Source organism: Manacus candei, unplaced genomic scaffold (assembly GCF_025592945.1).
Source record: "Manacus candei isolate 608988 ecotype Guabito, Panama unplaced genomic scaffold, ASM2559294v1 h1tg000034l, whole genome shotgun sequence".
Taxonomy (NCBI): domain Eukaryota; kingdom Metazoa; phylum Chordata; class Aves; order Passeriformes; family Pipridae; genus Manacus; species Manacus candei.
This window is the reverse complement of record NW_026138082.1, coordinates 10,667,827-10,682,578: the sequence shown is the minus strand read 5'-3', so window position 1 is coordinate 10,682,578 and position 14,752 is coordinate 10,667,827. Positions and strand designations below refer to the sequence as shown.

The 14,752-nt window shown below is 37.5% G+C and overlaps 1 protein-coding gene across 1 annotated transcript in view; it reads left to right on the top strand.

Annotated features, from left to right (window-relative positions):
• The first annotated feature begins 51 nt into the window (after positions 1-51).
• KPNA5 (karyopherin subunit alpha 5) overlaps positions 52-14,752 on the top strand; it is a 20,877-nt gene continuing 6,176 nt past the window's right edge. Inside the window, exons 1-12 of the mRNA XM_051792199.1 lie at positions 52-212; positions 2,063-2,196; positions 4,445-4,546; positions 4,629-4,728; positions 5,488-5,582; positions 6,375-6,506; positions 6,747-6,835; positions 8,254-8,353; positions 9,943-10,106; positions 11,178-11,256; positions 12,183-12,308; positions 13,364-13,491. Coding sequence (XP_051648159.1) covers positions 209-212; positions 2,063-2,196; positions 4,445-4,546; positions 4,629-4,728; positions 5,488-5,582; positions 6,375-6,506; positions 6,747-6,835; positions 8,254-8,353; positions 9,943-10,106; positions 11,178-11,256; positions 12,183-12,308; positions 13,364-13,491 — 1,253 coding nt within the window. The 5' untranslated portion in view covers positions 52-208. The remainder of the gene's footprint in view (positions 213-2,062; positions 2,197-4,444; positions 4,547-4,628; positions 4,729-5,487; positions 5,583-6,374; positions 6,507-6,746; positions 6,836-8,253; positions 8,354-9,942; positions 10,107-11,177; positions 11,257-12,182; positions 12,309-13,363; positions 13,492-14,752) is intronic.

Below are 14,752 nucleotides of genomic sequence, written 5' to 3'. Positions count from 1 at the left end.
TTCCCGCTAGGAAGTTCCGTTTCCCGAGCCGGGGCGGGCGCGTCCCGCGCAGAGCCTGCCGGGAGCCGCGGGCCCCGCCCCCAAGCCAGTGCGGCGCGCGGCGGGGCGGCGGCCGCCATCTTGGGCTGGGGTACGCTGCCGGCGCCGAGCGTTCCGGGACGGGGAGCTCTCACTTGGAGGGCGGTGGGCGCCTGGCGGCTCCGCTACGATGGGTAAGGGCGGAACAGCGCTAAGAGCCGGCGGGCAGGGGCAGGAGAGGCTGCACCGCTTGCGGGGCGGGGCGGCGTTGCGTTGCGTGGCGTGGCGTGGCGTGGCATGCCCGGTGCAGCCGGGCTCCCCGGCGGAGGCCGGTCTCTTTCTGGCTCTGGCTGGGCATTGCCCGCACGGCAGCTCGGCCAGGACTGGGATGGGGTCGTCACGCGCTGTTCTCCGCTTGTTCAGTCAAGAGGGCTCTGCCGTCATCCCGCTTCCCCGCCCTGCTGCTGATGGAGGGGACTTTCCCACCCCTTCTGGGGACGCGGGTGAAGAGACTCGCTACTCGCTGTGTGTGGCCGAGGTGTGTGTGGGGGGGGTGTCCGTCCCCTCAGACTGACAGGTCAGCCCTGGTGGTCTCGGACTGGTCAGTCCTGGCGATCTGGGCCGGTGCGAAGCCCGTGGGCAGCGTCCGACCGGGGAGGGGGTGGCGGTGCAGCGAGGCGCGGTGTTCCGGCAGCCTTGTGGAGGCAGGAGGGGGAAAAAAAAGTAGCACGATAGGTCTTAGTCTAGGCACAGCAGGTGGGCGAGATGCAGGATATGGTGGGTGGAGGAATTTGGTGATAAAACGGGTGTAGTTTTGCAGCACAGAAGTGCAGGCTCTCTTGAATCTGGATGTCGAAGGTATGAAACCAGGGGCTGCCAGTCTTCTTGCCCTTATGATGTCTATACCAAAACCCCTGGGGGGAGGAAAGAAGCTATAAATTCGTAAGTTTTTCTTTTTGAAAACAGTTTTTATGAGACCTTCATTCCCGTTGACCTTCTGTAACTCTTTTTAGAGCTGGTTACTGTGTTTCTTTGAATGTACACTTTGCTTGGCCTGACAGTTTTATCGGCACAACTGAATTAGCAAGGTGTGAATGATTGAGAAAGGGATTGCGTTCTAGGACTAGTTAAGCCCAGTAGCATTGTTGGAAAAGTTATCTTTTTAAATTATACCTCAAAGTTATGTGACTGTTGCTAGAAATTAGCTTTAGACAGTGGCACACTTAGCATTGTGGTCCAGAGATGGCAGTAGTTTACTTAGGTTCTTGCGAAGCAAATATGTTTGGTGAAACAGGCAGCTGAGTCTTTGGGGTATCTAGTTGATGTCAGCCTAAGTCTGCAGTCTGTTTTCCTCTCGTAGCTTGTGTTTATTGCTCAGCAGTCCTTGGTGCTGCTGATATAAAAAAGACCCCAGACCAAACAAACAAAAAACCCAGAACTGAAAAAAAATTATCTCAGCGTGGAAGTTGGTGGAGAATGTGAGAGTATGCCTATCTGGGTGCTACTGACCCTTAAAATATTTTTCTGTGTACAGTTTAGAAGGAAATGTAGCATAACCTTTAGATGCTGTTGTGTTTACGAGGTAGTGAAAGTAAAGAAACAATTCCATAAGATATTAAATGAAGCAATAATTACTGTAGGTTTTCTTCTTGGTTTTGTCCTTATCAGTAATACATTTAATGTCATCTTTATGAGAGGAGAAATGCAAATTTCTTTACTTGCTGACAGAATAAAAATTTAACAACATAATATCTTTGCTTTTTGTTTTGCAGTTTGCTTGTAAGACCCATAATATCTTTTTACAGTAGCTTATGCCCTTTAATGATGTATCTGGTCCTTGAGATGGACTTTAATCTGCAGTTTAGAAATGCCTATCTAGGTAAAGATTTTTCTGTGATTTCTACCTTAAAGATTTTTATTGATGAACTGAGTATTGCAAGCAGACGCAGGAATATATAGCTGCTGCTCTTGTAGTACAAGAGATGGCAGGTTTGTCTTGCGTGGTTTGGCCTTTTGGAGTAATTTTTTTTTTTTTTTTTAATAGACAACATGGCAAGCCCAGGGAAAGATAACTTCAGAATGAAAAGCTACAAGAATAATGCACATAATCCCCAAGAAATGCGCAGGCGAAGAGAGGAGGAAGGAATCCAGCTTCGGAAACAGAAAAGAGAGGAGCAGGTAAGTATCTTGATGAGCTGTTAGTTGTTCAGTGCTTGTGAAGCTGTATTCAGATATGTGAAAGGACTTGAGCAGATTCATCCCGTGGAGTAGAATCCAGAGCTCCAAGTTGAATCTCTGTTTTCTTTGCAGTCTTGGGAAGCACCAGGCACATCTCAATAGCATCATAAAATAGTGAACAGAAGCCCTTTTAAGTCACTAGGACACACAGAGGAGAGACCTGTGACTTTAATCCTTAGTCTAGGTTTACACATGTGAGACTGGACTGAAAGAATACTCTTGTTTCCAGTAAGGATTTGAAACCTTGCATTCTCTTCCAGAGTGTGGGTCAAAGTTTTGCTGTTTGAAGGAGGAGGATTATTTTCATCTTTGATAACATACTGCAAATTGCCCAAGAGCTCTTCTACAGTAACTTAATAAAGTGGCTACCAGTTAATGTCCCTGAAATTTTATATAAACATGTGCAGTTGTCCTCGCTTAGTGATCAGACTATGTGGAACATTGTATAATTTAATAGTTTGTAGTAGCTCCTGATCCCAAAATGTTTAGTAGATTCTTGCCAGGAAGGTAAGGAATGTAGTATGTTTTTCTGGTCGGTCTAAAGTAGCTGAAATTGTCTCCCAAGACCTAAAGTGTGTCCCAGGCACTTATCTGCAGTCTACTCTGAGGTAGGAATGCTTACACATCTAGTGGGAAAGTGGTGCTACTGCATGGAAAAAGAATTTAAGTTATTTGGGCCAGAAAAGTAAGAGTCAGAAGTGGTGTGATACTGGAGCATTTACCTGTGAATGGATAATAGTTCCTGCTGAAAGTTTTGTTTGTGTATTTTGTACTACACACTCTATAGGTAAATTATGAAAATAATGTGTGTTTCCTCTCCTATGCTGACTGTTGTAACAATGAGACTACTGTTATGTTCTCGTTGATCCTAGTTTGTTGGACTGGTGTTTTGAAGCTCTTCCTGAAGTGGGGAGAACAAGTTTATGGAGGGAGATGAGACTGCTTTGGTTCAAGGAGAAATTATGAGTGGTAGATAGACAATAACAGTTTATACATCAAGAACTTCTGCATCCTTGTTAAGTGCTAGAAAGAATGTCTTCTCTTCCAGAAGAGGAATGTTGTTTCTTCTTCCTTTGTGGGTTTAAATGGAGTTAAACCTTATTTACATTCAGATTCTGCAGTTGTTTTGTGTCCAGGATTATGCCCAATCAGAAGTGTGTTGAACAAGGGAGAGAATGCCTTGTTTTAGGTTCGTGTTTGAAATAGAGCTAGGTGTAAACATGGAGTTGTTTCTGCAGTTTTGGAGATGTACAGCAGCAGAAAACTAGGTCTGTGGACAAAACCATCAGGATTTAGTAGGTGGTTTCATTCTTATGCTTACAGGTGAAATCTTAGTCGATGGACTGAGATTCTATCATTTGTAGTTAAAGGTACCAACATAATATGCTTAGAATTGTTAATTACAGTAGCTGTAAGTGTAGTACTGGAATAAAGATAAAAATTTAGGTTTGGCTTCTTAGAAGAGAACAGGCCAATGTGAAGGTTTTACTTGTATGCCAGAAAATGAAGAGGAGCTCATTAAACATAGCATATTAAATACTACAGTGCAGGTATGTATTTTGAGCACAGGCAGTGTGTGCAGCCAATTGTAAAGGAATTTTTGGATGCAGAGAATGTTTAATGTTACATAGTTTGAAAGTTCACCTTTGAAGCTATGCTATTTTTCTCCAGCTATATTAAAATAATGTTTCTAGTTTAATGTTTCTGCAACTGTGTGTGAAATGCAGTTGAGGGGAGGAATGGAATGTGCTGAAATAGAAACATTGGCTATGTGTTGATGATTTTAGCCCATAAACTAAAAAAGGGGAAAGTAGCTTGTAGAGTAGTTTCCTGCTTAAAAATGAATGCTAATTATAAGGGATAAAAGAATCAAAGTAAAAAGATCTATATCATCTTTTTCTTACATGTGGAAAAATTTATGGGTCTTTGATAACTAATAAGAACTTCAGTTTTCAAATGTCTATCTGAAATGTTCCTGTGCAGTTTGTCAAGATACAGATATAGTAGTTTTTTTCTCCTTTATGCTGTTTAAACTTTTGTGTAGGATTCCCTTTGCATGGATGGGTAGTGAATAGTGAGTAGTTAGAATTCTTTGACTGGTATTGGTGAAAGCATTTCTTCAGGTGTATGTCACCTTACCACTCTGTGGTAAGTTCTAACATCTCCCCAAAATTTTTCCTTCGTTTAGCTGTTTAAACGCCGAAATGTTTCTCTACCGGGAAATGAAGAATCTATGGTAGAAAGTCCTATTCAGGATCCTGATGTCAGCTCTACTGTGCCTATTCCAGAGGTAAATACTTTAGAGTGTGTTTGGAATATTGTCTATTAATGTACATAGTACTAGACATAAGAAATCTTCCTTGCGTTTTTAGGAAGAAGTTATTACAGTAGATATGGTACAGATGATTTTTTCAGATGATCCTGATCAACAACTCACAGCAACTCAGAAATTCAGAAAATTGCTATCTAAAGGTAGGGAAATATTGGCTGATTTTTCTATTTGCTTCTTTCTGTCTTATTATGAATTGTGCTTCCAGTCAGTTAACCTTTAGTTATGTTTAACTTTAAAATAGAGCTTTCAGAAACTTCTAGTTCTGTTTATAGAGAAACTGTGCCAAATCTGTTCCAACCTAGTGGCTAAATACAGAAAGCTTCATTATTCTAATGCTAAGTCTTTCAGACAAAATAACAAAAACAAGGATGTTTTGATTGAGGTGTCCAGGGCAGTAACTAGCTGTGTAATTGTTGCAGTGATTCAGTTGCTGATTCTCATTCTGTAATCAAGGGGAGAAAAATTACGTGGCTGCCAAAGAACACTTGCAACTTGTTTTTGTTGGGACTGTAAGACATGCTGGTCTCAATTTAAACTGGTATTTGTGTAGCATGACAGGCAAAGGTGTGCTTGGTCATTTAAAATAGTATCTAGTCATAATTGCTCTTCCACTGGCCTGAGCTATTGGTTGAAGGAACAGTGTTTTGTGTTACTAACATGTGAATGGATAGTAGTATGTGTTACCATTATTATACATAATAGGGTGTTTACTAAGTTGTAGCACTCTGTAGTGATGATCCTGCAGTCTTCTCAAGTCAAAAGAAGTAACTCCTTCATTTGAAAATAAAATGGTTGAATGAAATTATGATAAGGACTGCAGATCATATATGTTTCGTGTTATACTGAAAAAGTAATTTATTTGGTCTTTTTACACAGATAAGTTTGTTTTTATTCCCTAGAGCCTAATCCACCTATAGATGAAGTCATACAAAAACCAGGAGTAGTACAGAGATTTGTGAAGTTTCTAGAGAGGAGTGAGAATTACACTCTGCAAGTGAGTTTGGCTGGTACTGATTGGGGGTTTGGAATGGGATTTAGAAACCTTGCAAAAGAGCTTTGGAAAGCGCATGTTGTTCTGGTGGGTTTTTTTAATAACCACATTTGATTATTTTTAACAGCTAAAGCCATACATTTTAGTTATTGCTCCTAAAATTGTGACTTGACTCTTGTGAATTTTGCAGTAGTCTTTAGAGTGATGTGTTTGTTCAGCTGCACAAATAGTTGGGTGTTGAAAACAGGTGTTCAAGAGGATTTGCAGAGTTGTATATTAAGCATCAGCACTGATGTTTTGCTTGTGTAGAATATTTTTTAGTACTTTTCAGATGAAATCTTAGAAAATAATAAAAAATACAGAAAACTGAAAGACTTTGAAATAGAAAATTTTTGCGAAATATCTAATTAGCAGTAGGAGTAACTAGTTGTGTCTACTTGCCCATGGGAATGGCAGTTAGGCCTTGTGAACATTCGTACCAGAAGAATTAACTTAATATAGAGTAAACAAAAGGGATTTTTACTAGTTAATAGTGATTTGAAGTCTTTCTTACAGTTAGTGCTGTAAGCCAAAACATAAAAATAATGGAGCTACAGAAGGTTCTTACTAAATAGAGATTTTGTCAATACCAAGTATTTTACTGAATAGAAAGTACTCTAAAAGTAACTGCATTTCAGTGTCATAGGAAAAAAATTGGAAAATTAGCCTCTGTAGCTCTAATGTCAAACTGTATTTCATGAATTTAAATTTTACTGCCGAGTGTTTTAACATGGTCGTCTTTGTGCGCCTCAACAGTTTGAAGCAGCTTGGGCCTTGACAAACATAGCATCTGGAACTTTCTTACACACCAAAGTTGTAATTGAAACTGGAGCTGTTCCCATTTTTATTAAGTTGCTTAGTTCAGAACATGAAGATGTACAGGAGCAAGTAAGTGTTTTCTTGAGGGGTTTTATAATTCCTTTATGAATGTCTTTTTTGGGGTACGTGGGGTTAGAGAGGGTGCTATCAGTTGATCTGTCTCTAGAAAGATAAAAATGTACTGTCAGTGTATTTTTTCCCTCATGGATTTTTTTCTATTCTATAACGTCTGCTGTAGAAAGTATAGATTATCTGTAAAAGTTGATTTGCAAGCATGTGTAAATTCACTTGAATGCTTTGCTTTTTAAGGCAGTGTGGGCTCTTGGGAACATTGCTGGTGATAATGCAGAATGCAGAGACTTTGTTTTGAACTGTGGAATATTACCACCCCTCTTGGAGTAAGTATTGTAAACTAATACTGTAACTATAACATACATGTATAGATAACTGTCAAATTCAACTTAAAATATACTTGAAAAGAATATAAGCTTTTTTCTAAATTGAGAATGCTGCTTTTTTTACTATATCACTATGAATCTAGTGTTTTGGATTGTGGGAGATTCATGCATAGTTTTAATTAATTAGTCCATGACTGGAAGCTTTCCAATGTTTGCAAAAGGAGAGGAGTGTTATTTCACAGGTGTGAAATGTCTGTGTTGTGCAGAACTCTGTGTTGCCAGATTTATGGATATATAGGCTGGAAGACATGATTTAATTCACACTTGTGTATTTCCAGCTGGCTGGGCAATAGGGTGGTTTCCCCACCTTTGTCTGGTAGCTCCAAGCTCCAGTCTTCCTATTTATCCATTTGCTTGTTGAGATGAGCTGAGAGAGTAGTTGTTACATGAGCTGTGTTCCACTAGAAGATTTCTCTTCATTAGGAGTATCATTCCAGCATTTACACAGGCTTACGATTGTATGAAAGGTAGCTTCATCACAGGGAAAAAAATTGCACAACACGAATTTTGTCCAGTTTATTACCTCTTAAAGTAATGAAATTGTAAAATAGCTTAAAATAGCAGAGAAGAGTGTGATTACCTTCATAAAGGGTTTAAAGGATTAACTGTTTTAGACGTTTTGGTCCACATCTGGAAGTGAACCTGATTTTTCAGATATTCAGTCTTTCATGTTCTGTTTGGCAAAAACAGTAAAGTGTTAATTTTTTTAGAAGGTCTTTGAAGTTCTGTCTAACTTTCTTATGGAATTATTTTTATTATTATTAATTGCATTCTCTGAGTGAAACTATCAAATTTCATTCAAGGGAGGGCCGCATCTCCTAGCCCCTTCTAATCATCATCAATCATCATCATCATGGCTAGGCTTCGCAGACGAAGATTTAGGAAGGCTCTATCCACATTCGTTACAAGCGCACTGGTGGTGAGGCCAATACAAGATAGACATGTCTGATTGCAAAAGGCACAGCAGAAAGACTCCTTAGGTGGTATATTCTGCAAGACACGATTCTTTCTGTGTTGTCTTTTCTCCTCAGGAGTGATCCTCTGTGCCCCTTCTAAAGACTCTCAGAAAAATTAGTTGAATGATTTTGCATATAAGCAATGGTTTATTTTATATGCGTATGCTCGATGTGCATATACAATGAGATGTCCCCACAAAATAATCTGTTGAAATTCAGTTGATTTTAGGACTGTAAATGTAAGACTGCAGCCCGTAAGCTATGAAGAGAAATAAATTTAAACTAGTTCCCAGTAATAGGACTTCTCTTCCAGATTTGAGGTAGTGTTGGTAATAATAGACATGAAATTACTTAACTTTTTAATAAGAAATTATTATTTTTATTATTGTCTCTCTTTCACAGACTGTTGACAAATTCGAATCGTCTTACAACAACTAGAAATGCAGTCTGGGCTCTCTCAAATCTTTGTAGAGGAAAGAACCCACCTCCAGACTTCAGTAAGGTATAATAAAGTAGTAATTTTGAGAAATCAGAAAGCTAAAGAATACTTATGTTTGTAATATTTTATAACAAACAGAATCTTTGAATCTGGATATAGACTCCGTTTTATGTTTTTAATGTCCTCACACAGTTTTGTCCGTCTGTTGTATCTGGGAAAAGTCATCTACTTTGATACCTATCAACAATAAAATCCCATCACCTAAAAACTTGAGACTATAGTTAGTCAAATGCAAATAGTCATTCACTAGTGTGAAATGATGGACAAATTATACATTCAGCACCAAACCCTTTGGGGCTGTATTTTCTTCAGAACTGTTGTAGAGGATATGAGTTATGATTGAAGCTTCTGTAATTTTTTTTTTGTTTATTTTATGATTGTGAGTACACGCTTCATGATTAAAATTTTGAGTTTTCTACTCTCTGTCAGATGCAGTTAAATCAGAGTATGACGACAGGAGTGATTTGCCTGTATGCTCTCCTCTTTTTATCTCTTCTCACTATTATGTGCTTATAAAGACAGGATCACTGTAGAGGATAGTAGGAGTTTTAGATTCTTATTTTCAATATGAAATTAATTCCTGGTAAGGTTAATGACATGAAAAAACTGAACATTGGATAAGCTGGTAAAAGAGAGGTTAATTAATCATTGATCTGGAACAAGTTTACCTCATGAGTTAGTAATGGTACTTAATAATTCTTGAATGGATAATAACAGAAAGGGGGGATTTCTGATGTCAGTTAATCAATTACTTCACAATTGCTCTGCCTAAGTTAAATTTTTTAGTAGTGTTTTGTTCTGGTAGAGAAAAACCAACAAGATTTCTTGCGGCTTGAACACAAAACTTCAGAGGAAAAAGATGCCCTGTAGGCAACTGCTGATAAGAACAGGTCCTTTGCTTTTTGGCCTTTGCAATAGCACCAGTTGGACACGTAATGGAGGCTGAATTTGCATAAGCCACGTATGGTAAAAAGTTAAGTTGTGCAAAGAATATGAAATTCCCAAGCGGTACAGCAGAAACCTGTCAGGTTCCAACTGGTGTTAAGATGGTCTAGTTTATTTGGCTTTATGTCTGTGTGTACATTACTGGAGATAAGAGCAGAGGGTACAGCTGCAGGGAGAACCGAAATCAGACATTGCTTGTTTGATTGGTTTGGTGAGTGTTGGGTCCTCTGTGAACTACTCTAAGTTGGTTATTGCAAGTAACTGCCAGTACTCCTACAAAGACAGCAATAAAAAAACCTAATTTTATTTCTTTGGAATTCTGTTCTCTAAGTGATTAAAAAAAGCATTAGTAATTCCTGATCACCTGTTTACCTGTAAAAGCAGATGTGTTTTGTTTAAGATGAGCAATTATATACTTAATATAATATCTGTAAATAAATAGGCTGTGAATCAGAATTGATCCAATTTGCCAGTTCGAATTGAATATCTAGTTCAATCAGAAAGTGTTCCACCTAGGTCCTGATTCATTAAAGAGCTCGTGTACTTTGGCAGTAAATAGTTTTGCACATTTATACCTTTGCAGAGTGTTCTCTGAAACTTGAAAAATACGGAACACCTAATTTTATGCAATATTTTCTTTAACCTAGGTTGCTCCTTGTTTAAATGTTTTATCAAGATTGTTGTTCAGCAGTGACCCAGATGTGTTAGCAGATGCTTGCTGGGCCCTCTCCTACCTTTCAGATGGTCCCAATGATAAAATTCAAGCTGTTATTGATTCTGGAGTGTGTCGAAGATTGGTAGAGCTGCTTATGTAAGTATTCTCTTCACCAAATAGATCTCTTACTGTTAATATTAAAATTGAGTTCTGTTTTCTCACCCTAAGTCTTTATATTTGTGAGAGTCAATGAGCGTGAATCCAGCCCGAAACCTTTTAAGCTGCTTGCTAGGTTGCTTGGCTCCTGGGATTATTCCTGAGACTGACAGTGAAAAAAAGTTTTCTTCACAGTATTCCTTTGTATTCTTTAAAATTTAATGCAGGATTTCATATACATATAGGAATAAAAGGGTGAAGACTGAAGACCAAACTTGAATTGGAAATTAATTTCATATCTTATTTTTGTTTTAATGTCACTGTTGTATTTTCCTTTCTAGGAGATATAATTGCAATATAGACAGTTCTTGGACTCAACAAAGTCCAGAGGCAGGCTTGAGCCACTTCTGAACTGTTCCAATATATTTGGTTTATTGTTCATTATTTTCCTTGAAAGGAAGACTAAATCCCTGTGTTCACATGAGACTGCAGAGTGGGTCAGGGATAGTAGTTCCCAGCATTGACAGCTCAGCACAGTTCCCTGCAAAAAGCTCATTTGTATAGCTGTCAGAAGAGGTGAGCTTCTCTTCCATGGAAGCTCCAGGACAAGTGAGTAATTTCCTTCCCCCACACCTCAGGCAACTGAACATGGACTTCATGTGTACTGGCTTCTAGGATTATTGACCTACAAAAGGGGGGAGTTCACTTAACAAAGGGAGGCTATTAAGTTTTAGTATACACGAAATAACGCCCCTTTTGTTTATGTGGATGTGGAATGATGTATGTTCCAGTCTTGTGTTTAGTAACCCTTGAGCTTGGTGAAATGGATCTGCTGAGCTGATAGATTACTCTAAGTTGTGTTGTTCCACAGAGGTGTCCTTTCTTTGAGTCAGCAGTGCAGTTGTGGACTTGCAGTAGTCAAAGTTGGCTAAACAGAGGGGAGGTGTAATAAGTAATGCAGTATTTTCTATAACTAAAAATTTAGCACCTGAAGGAAACCGTAGTTCACTGAAAATGCAAAATTATACTTTAACACTTGGTAATATTAAGTAATTTAATATTTGTCTCCAGGCATAATGATTACAAGGTGGTATCCCCTGCATTAAGAGCAGTTGGAAATATTGTTACTGGGGATGATATCCAAACACAGGTAAGATTAGTTGATTAAAAAAAATTATTTGGCAAGACAGAATTTTGTAAAAATTGTGACAAAATAGATGTCCAGTACAGATATCTGCATACATCACTGAAAGAGGCTCTGTAGAAATCTATCGTTAATTTGACAATTTAGGCTACTATTTTAAACATTAAATTAATGCGAGAATGAACGGGGTTTTTTTACAGCATTGTAGATAGTGGATTGCTTTGTTCCTGTATGGTACTTTGACTGTTGCTTCCCATTTTTTTTCCCCTCTTTACTGGGGGTTCAGTTAGTTATTATGGTTCCCCTTTTTTCAGTCTTTGAAGGCAGTCAGAGTTTTCACTTGTAAGCAATTGTGATACACGATTTGTCTATGTATTTGTATGCGGTAGTCTTACTGATGTAATTTGTTCTAAAGATTTATTTTTTTTAATTTTAGGCAAAGTAATTGAGTTTGAAGCAAGGCAGAAAATATCAGGTCATGCTTTAAAAAGAGTGGTGTCCAAGATGCTGACAGAATTAGTGTAAAAGCAAAATAAGGAAAAGAGTTAATTACATAAGTTGTGAGCAAAATCCTCTCTTCTAGAGTTAAGAAATTACACAGAAAACCTTTGTCTCTTAAAAAGACCACCAACAAATAACTACAAATTACTAGTACACTTCTCAGTTATTTTGAGTTACTCATATTTTAGCCTTAAGCAACCTTATTAAGTCTTTTGGTCTGAACTTAACAGAAAGCAGATTCTTTGAAATTGCTGGATTGTCAGTTCACACACTTGAGCATTGAACACATAAATTTTGCAGGATGTTGTCTATCATACTTTGTATAATATAAACATGTTGCAAAATCTTTTGAAGTCATCCCTGAAATACTCTTTTTTTCATATATATATGTATATTGTGCAACCCAATTTTCAATTCTCAAATTATTTTAGGTGATTCTAAACTGCTCTGCATTACCCTGTCTCTTGCACTTGCTTAGTAGTCCCAAGGAATCCATCAGAAAAGAAGCGTGCTGGACCGTTTCTAATATAACTGCAGGAAACAGAGCTCAGATTCAGGTAAAGCATGTGAATGTGTTGGTTGGTTTTGTTTGCATTTTACTACTTCGCCTGTTTTCCTTCACGAGGACAGTTATGTAGATACTGCATTGACTCTGCATTATTTTAGTTGTGTCTATAATTTTACCTAACTTAAATATTTTCTTCTAAATTTTGAAATACTGTTTTAAAGAAAAATAGCTGTCATGATTTGTACTAGTGAAGCTGATAAATTTCTCTCAAAGGGATTTGACTTATGCTTATAGAACAAATGAAAAGATACTTCTCTTAGATCTGATATGAAGAGTTATATTTTTCCTTGTGGGAGCATCGTCTACTGCTACATTCTCTATAATTTTATTCTGCATTGTAATATATGTATTAAAGTAATAAGAAACATTTTTAAAAAGTTGAAACAAAACATCTCGCATAAATTTGTCCAGTGAAAAGTGGGCCGATTTGGAATGTTGGTCATTTTTTTTGGATAAAAAACCTGTGTAATTTTATCAATGCTGAGTTGTATTTTTGTGGAAATTACTAAAATCCTGACTATTGTTCCAGGTGTCTGGAGCTACCTAAAAAAAGGTTCTAATGGATACAAATGAGAATTCTGGATCGGGGGACATATTTCAATATGATTTTTTTTCTCTTCTACATCAATCAGAGATGAAAATGTTACTTCTTGATGTAACTTAAAATATGTAATGAAGTCTCTGATTACAGACATAGTCTCTCTGTGGAGACCTCAAAGCTAAAATGAAAGTTTGTTCCAAGGCTTGATCTTCAGTTCAAAAATCGAGGATGTGTTTTATGATTTTTAAATGAACCAATCCAGTAAGCAGTGTCCTGTCCACCAGAAACAGAGAAATGGAAAAAGAACATATTGTGATGGCTGCTGCAGTGCAATGTCAGAATAGTTCTGAATTTCAGTTCAGCATTTCTAGTTCGTATGGCACCTTCAAACAAAATATTCTTTGCTTTTATATCAGCAACCATCACTAACTCTTGTACTTAAGGTTATTAGTGTTTTGCAATCTCTTTTAATTATCATAAAATACTGCAATTTCATCTCTTAGGCTGTTATAGATGCAAATATTTTTCCAATACTGATTGAAATTCTTCAAAAAGCTGAATTTCGCACCAGAAAAGAAGCAGCGTGGGCCATAACTAATGCAACATCAGGAGGAACCCCTGAACAGATCAGGTAAGTTTGTGCATGTTACTATTTTCTCTGCCTAAGTATCTTCTCTAGGGCATTTGGATTTCTGGATTTGAATTTTGACAATCACAGCAAGAAAACCATAGCCTTGATTCTTGAAGCTGTGCAGGGACTAAACATAGAAATTCAGAAAAGTGAGAGAAATACATGCAGCAGACTTAATAAATTGACAAATACTGCTTTGTGTCAGTGTTATTAAACCTAAGGCTTTCACAGGGTTATCTTCCAGAGCTGATATTACATTGCCAAACACAACTGGAACAGCTGATGAACAGTTTCAGTGATTGGAAATGGAAAACTTTGGGTGGGTCGTTTAGAAAACTTGTGCAGTGGGATTGTGTATTTGTGGAGAGACTTCAGGAATTTTAATGGCTTCTTCATGTATTTTAAACTCACTATAAGTATTATTTTAAAGCAGATATCTAAACTCCTTTTTCAGAACTGAGTTTGGTTAAAATTTTACTGTCAGTAGGTATTATATGCTGCAAAAATAGGACTTGAATTGCCAGAATAAAATACTCTCTGGTTTCTCTGAATACTGTCAGCATAATCATCACTTATAAATCAACTTATCAATTACTGATTCAAAATTACTGTATTATTTGGAAACCAGAGCTGAAAGTGGTGTGATAACTCTTCCAGCATATTTGGGAGATCTGTTGCAGTAAGTGCATGTTCATTTGTTTAAAATGTAAATAAACCACTAAGTATTATCAGAGGTAAGGAAAGCGTGTTGGTATTTTTTGTTTGTTTTTTAGTTTGATCACTTCTATAATCTTAATATTTAGCATTTTAAAAATTTTAATTCAGGATCTTCAAACATTTACTGTTCTGCACATAGTAAATGTACATGAAATACCATAACAGTAGTTTCTCATCAAAAATAGTTATATTATCAGTGTCGTGAGTTTTTAGCCCTTCTAATGTCCTCAAGGTACTACTGTCTAACTGCAGAAAATTTAAAACTACTAAATAAACTGTATTTAGGCAAACATTGCTGTCTTCATTTTACTTACACACTGGAAACAGGGACACAGGTTATGACTTCCTGAAATTTATACACAATTTTGTTCAAAATTGGAAAAGGGAATGAGATACTCAGAATCCCACTATTTTTTCTTTATAATTATGTCCTTCCCTTTATTGTAAGTGATGCTGAGATTTTCATGGACTTCTAGTGTGGACTGTGTTAGCACAGAGCACTGTCCAATGTTCTTATGTGTATCTAAGACGTTTACTTGATATT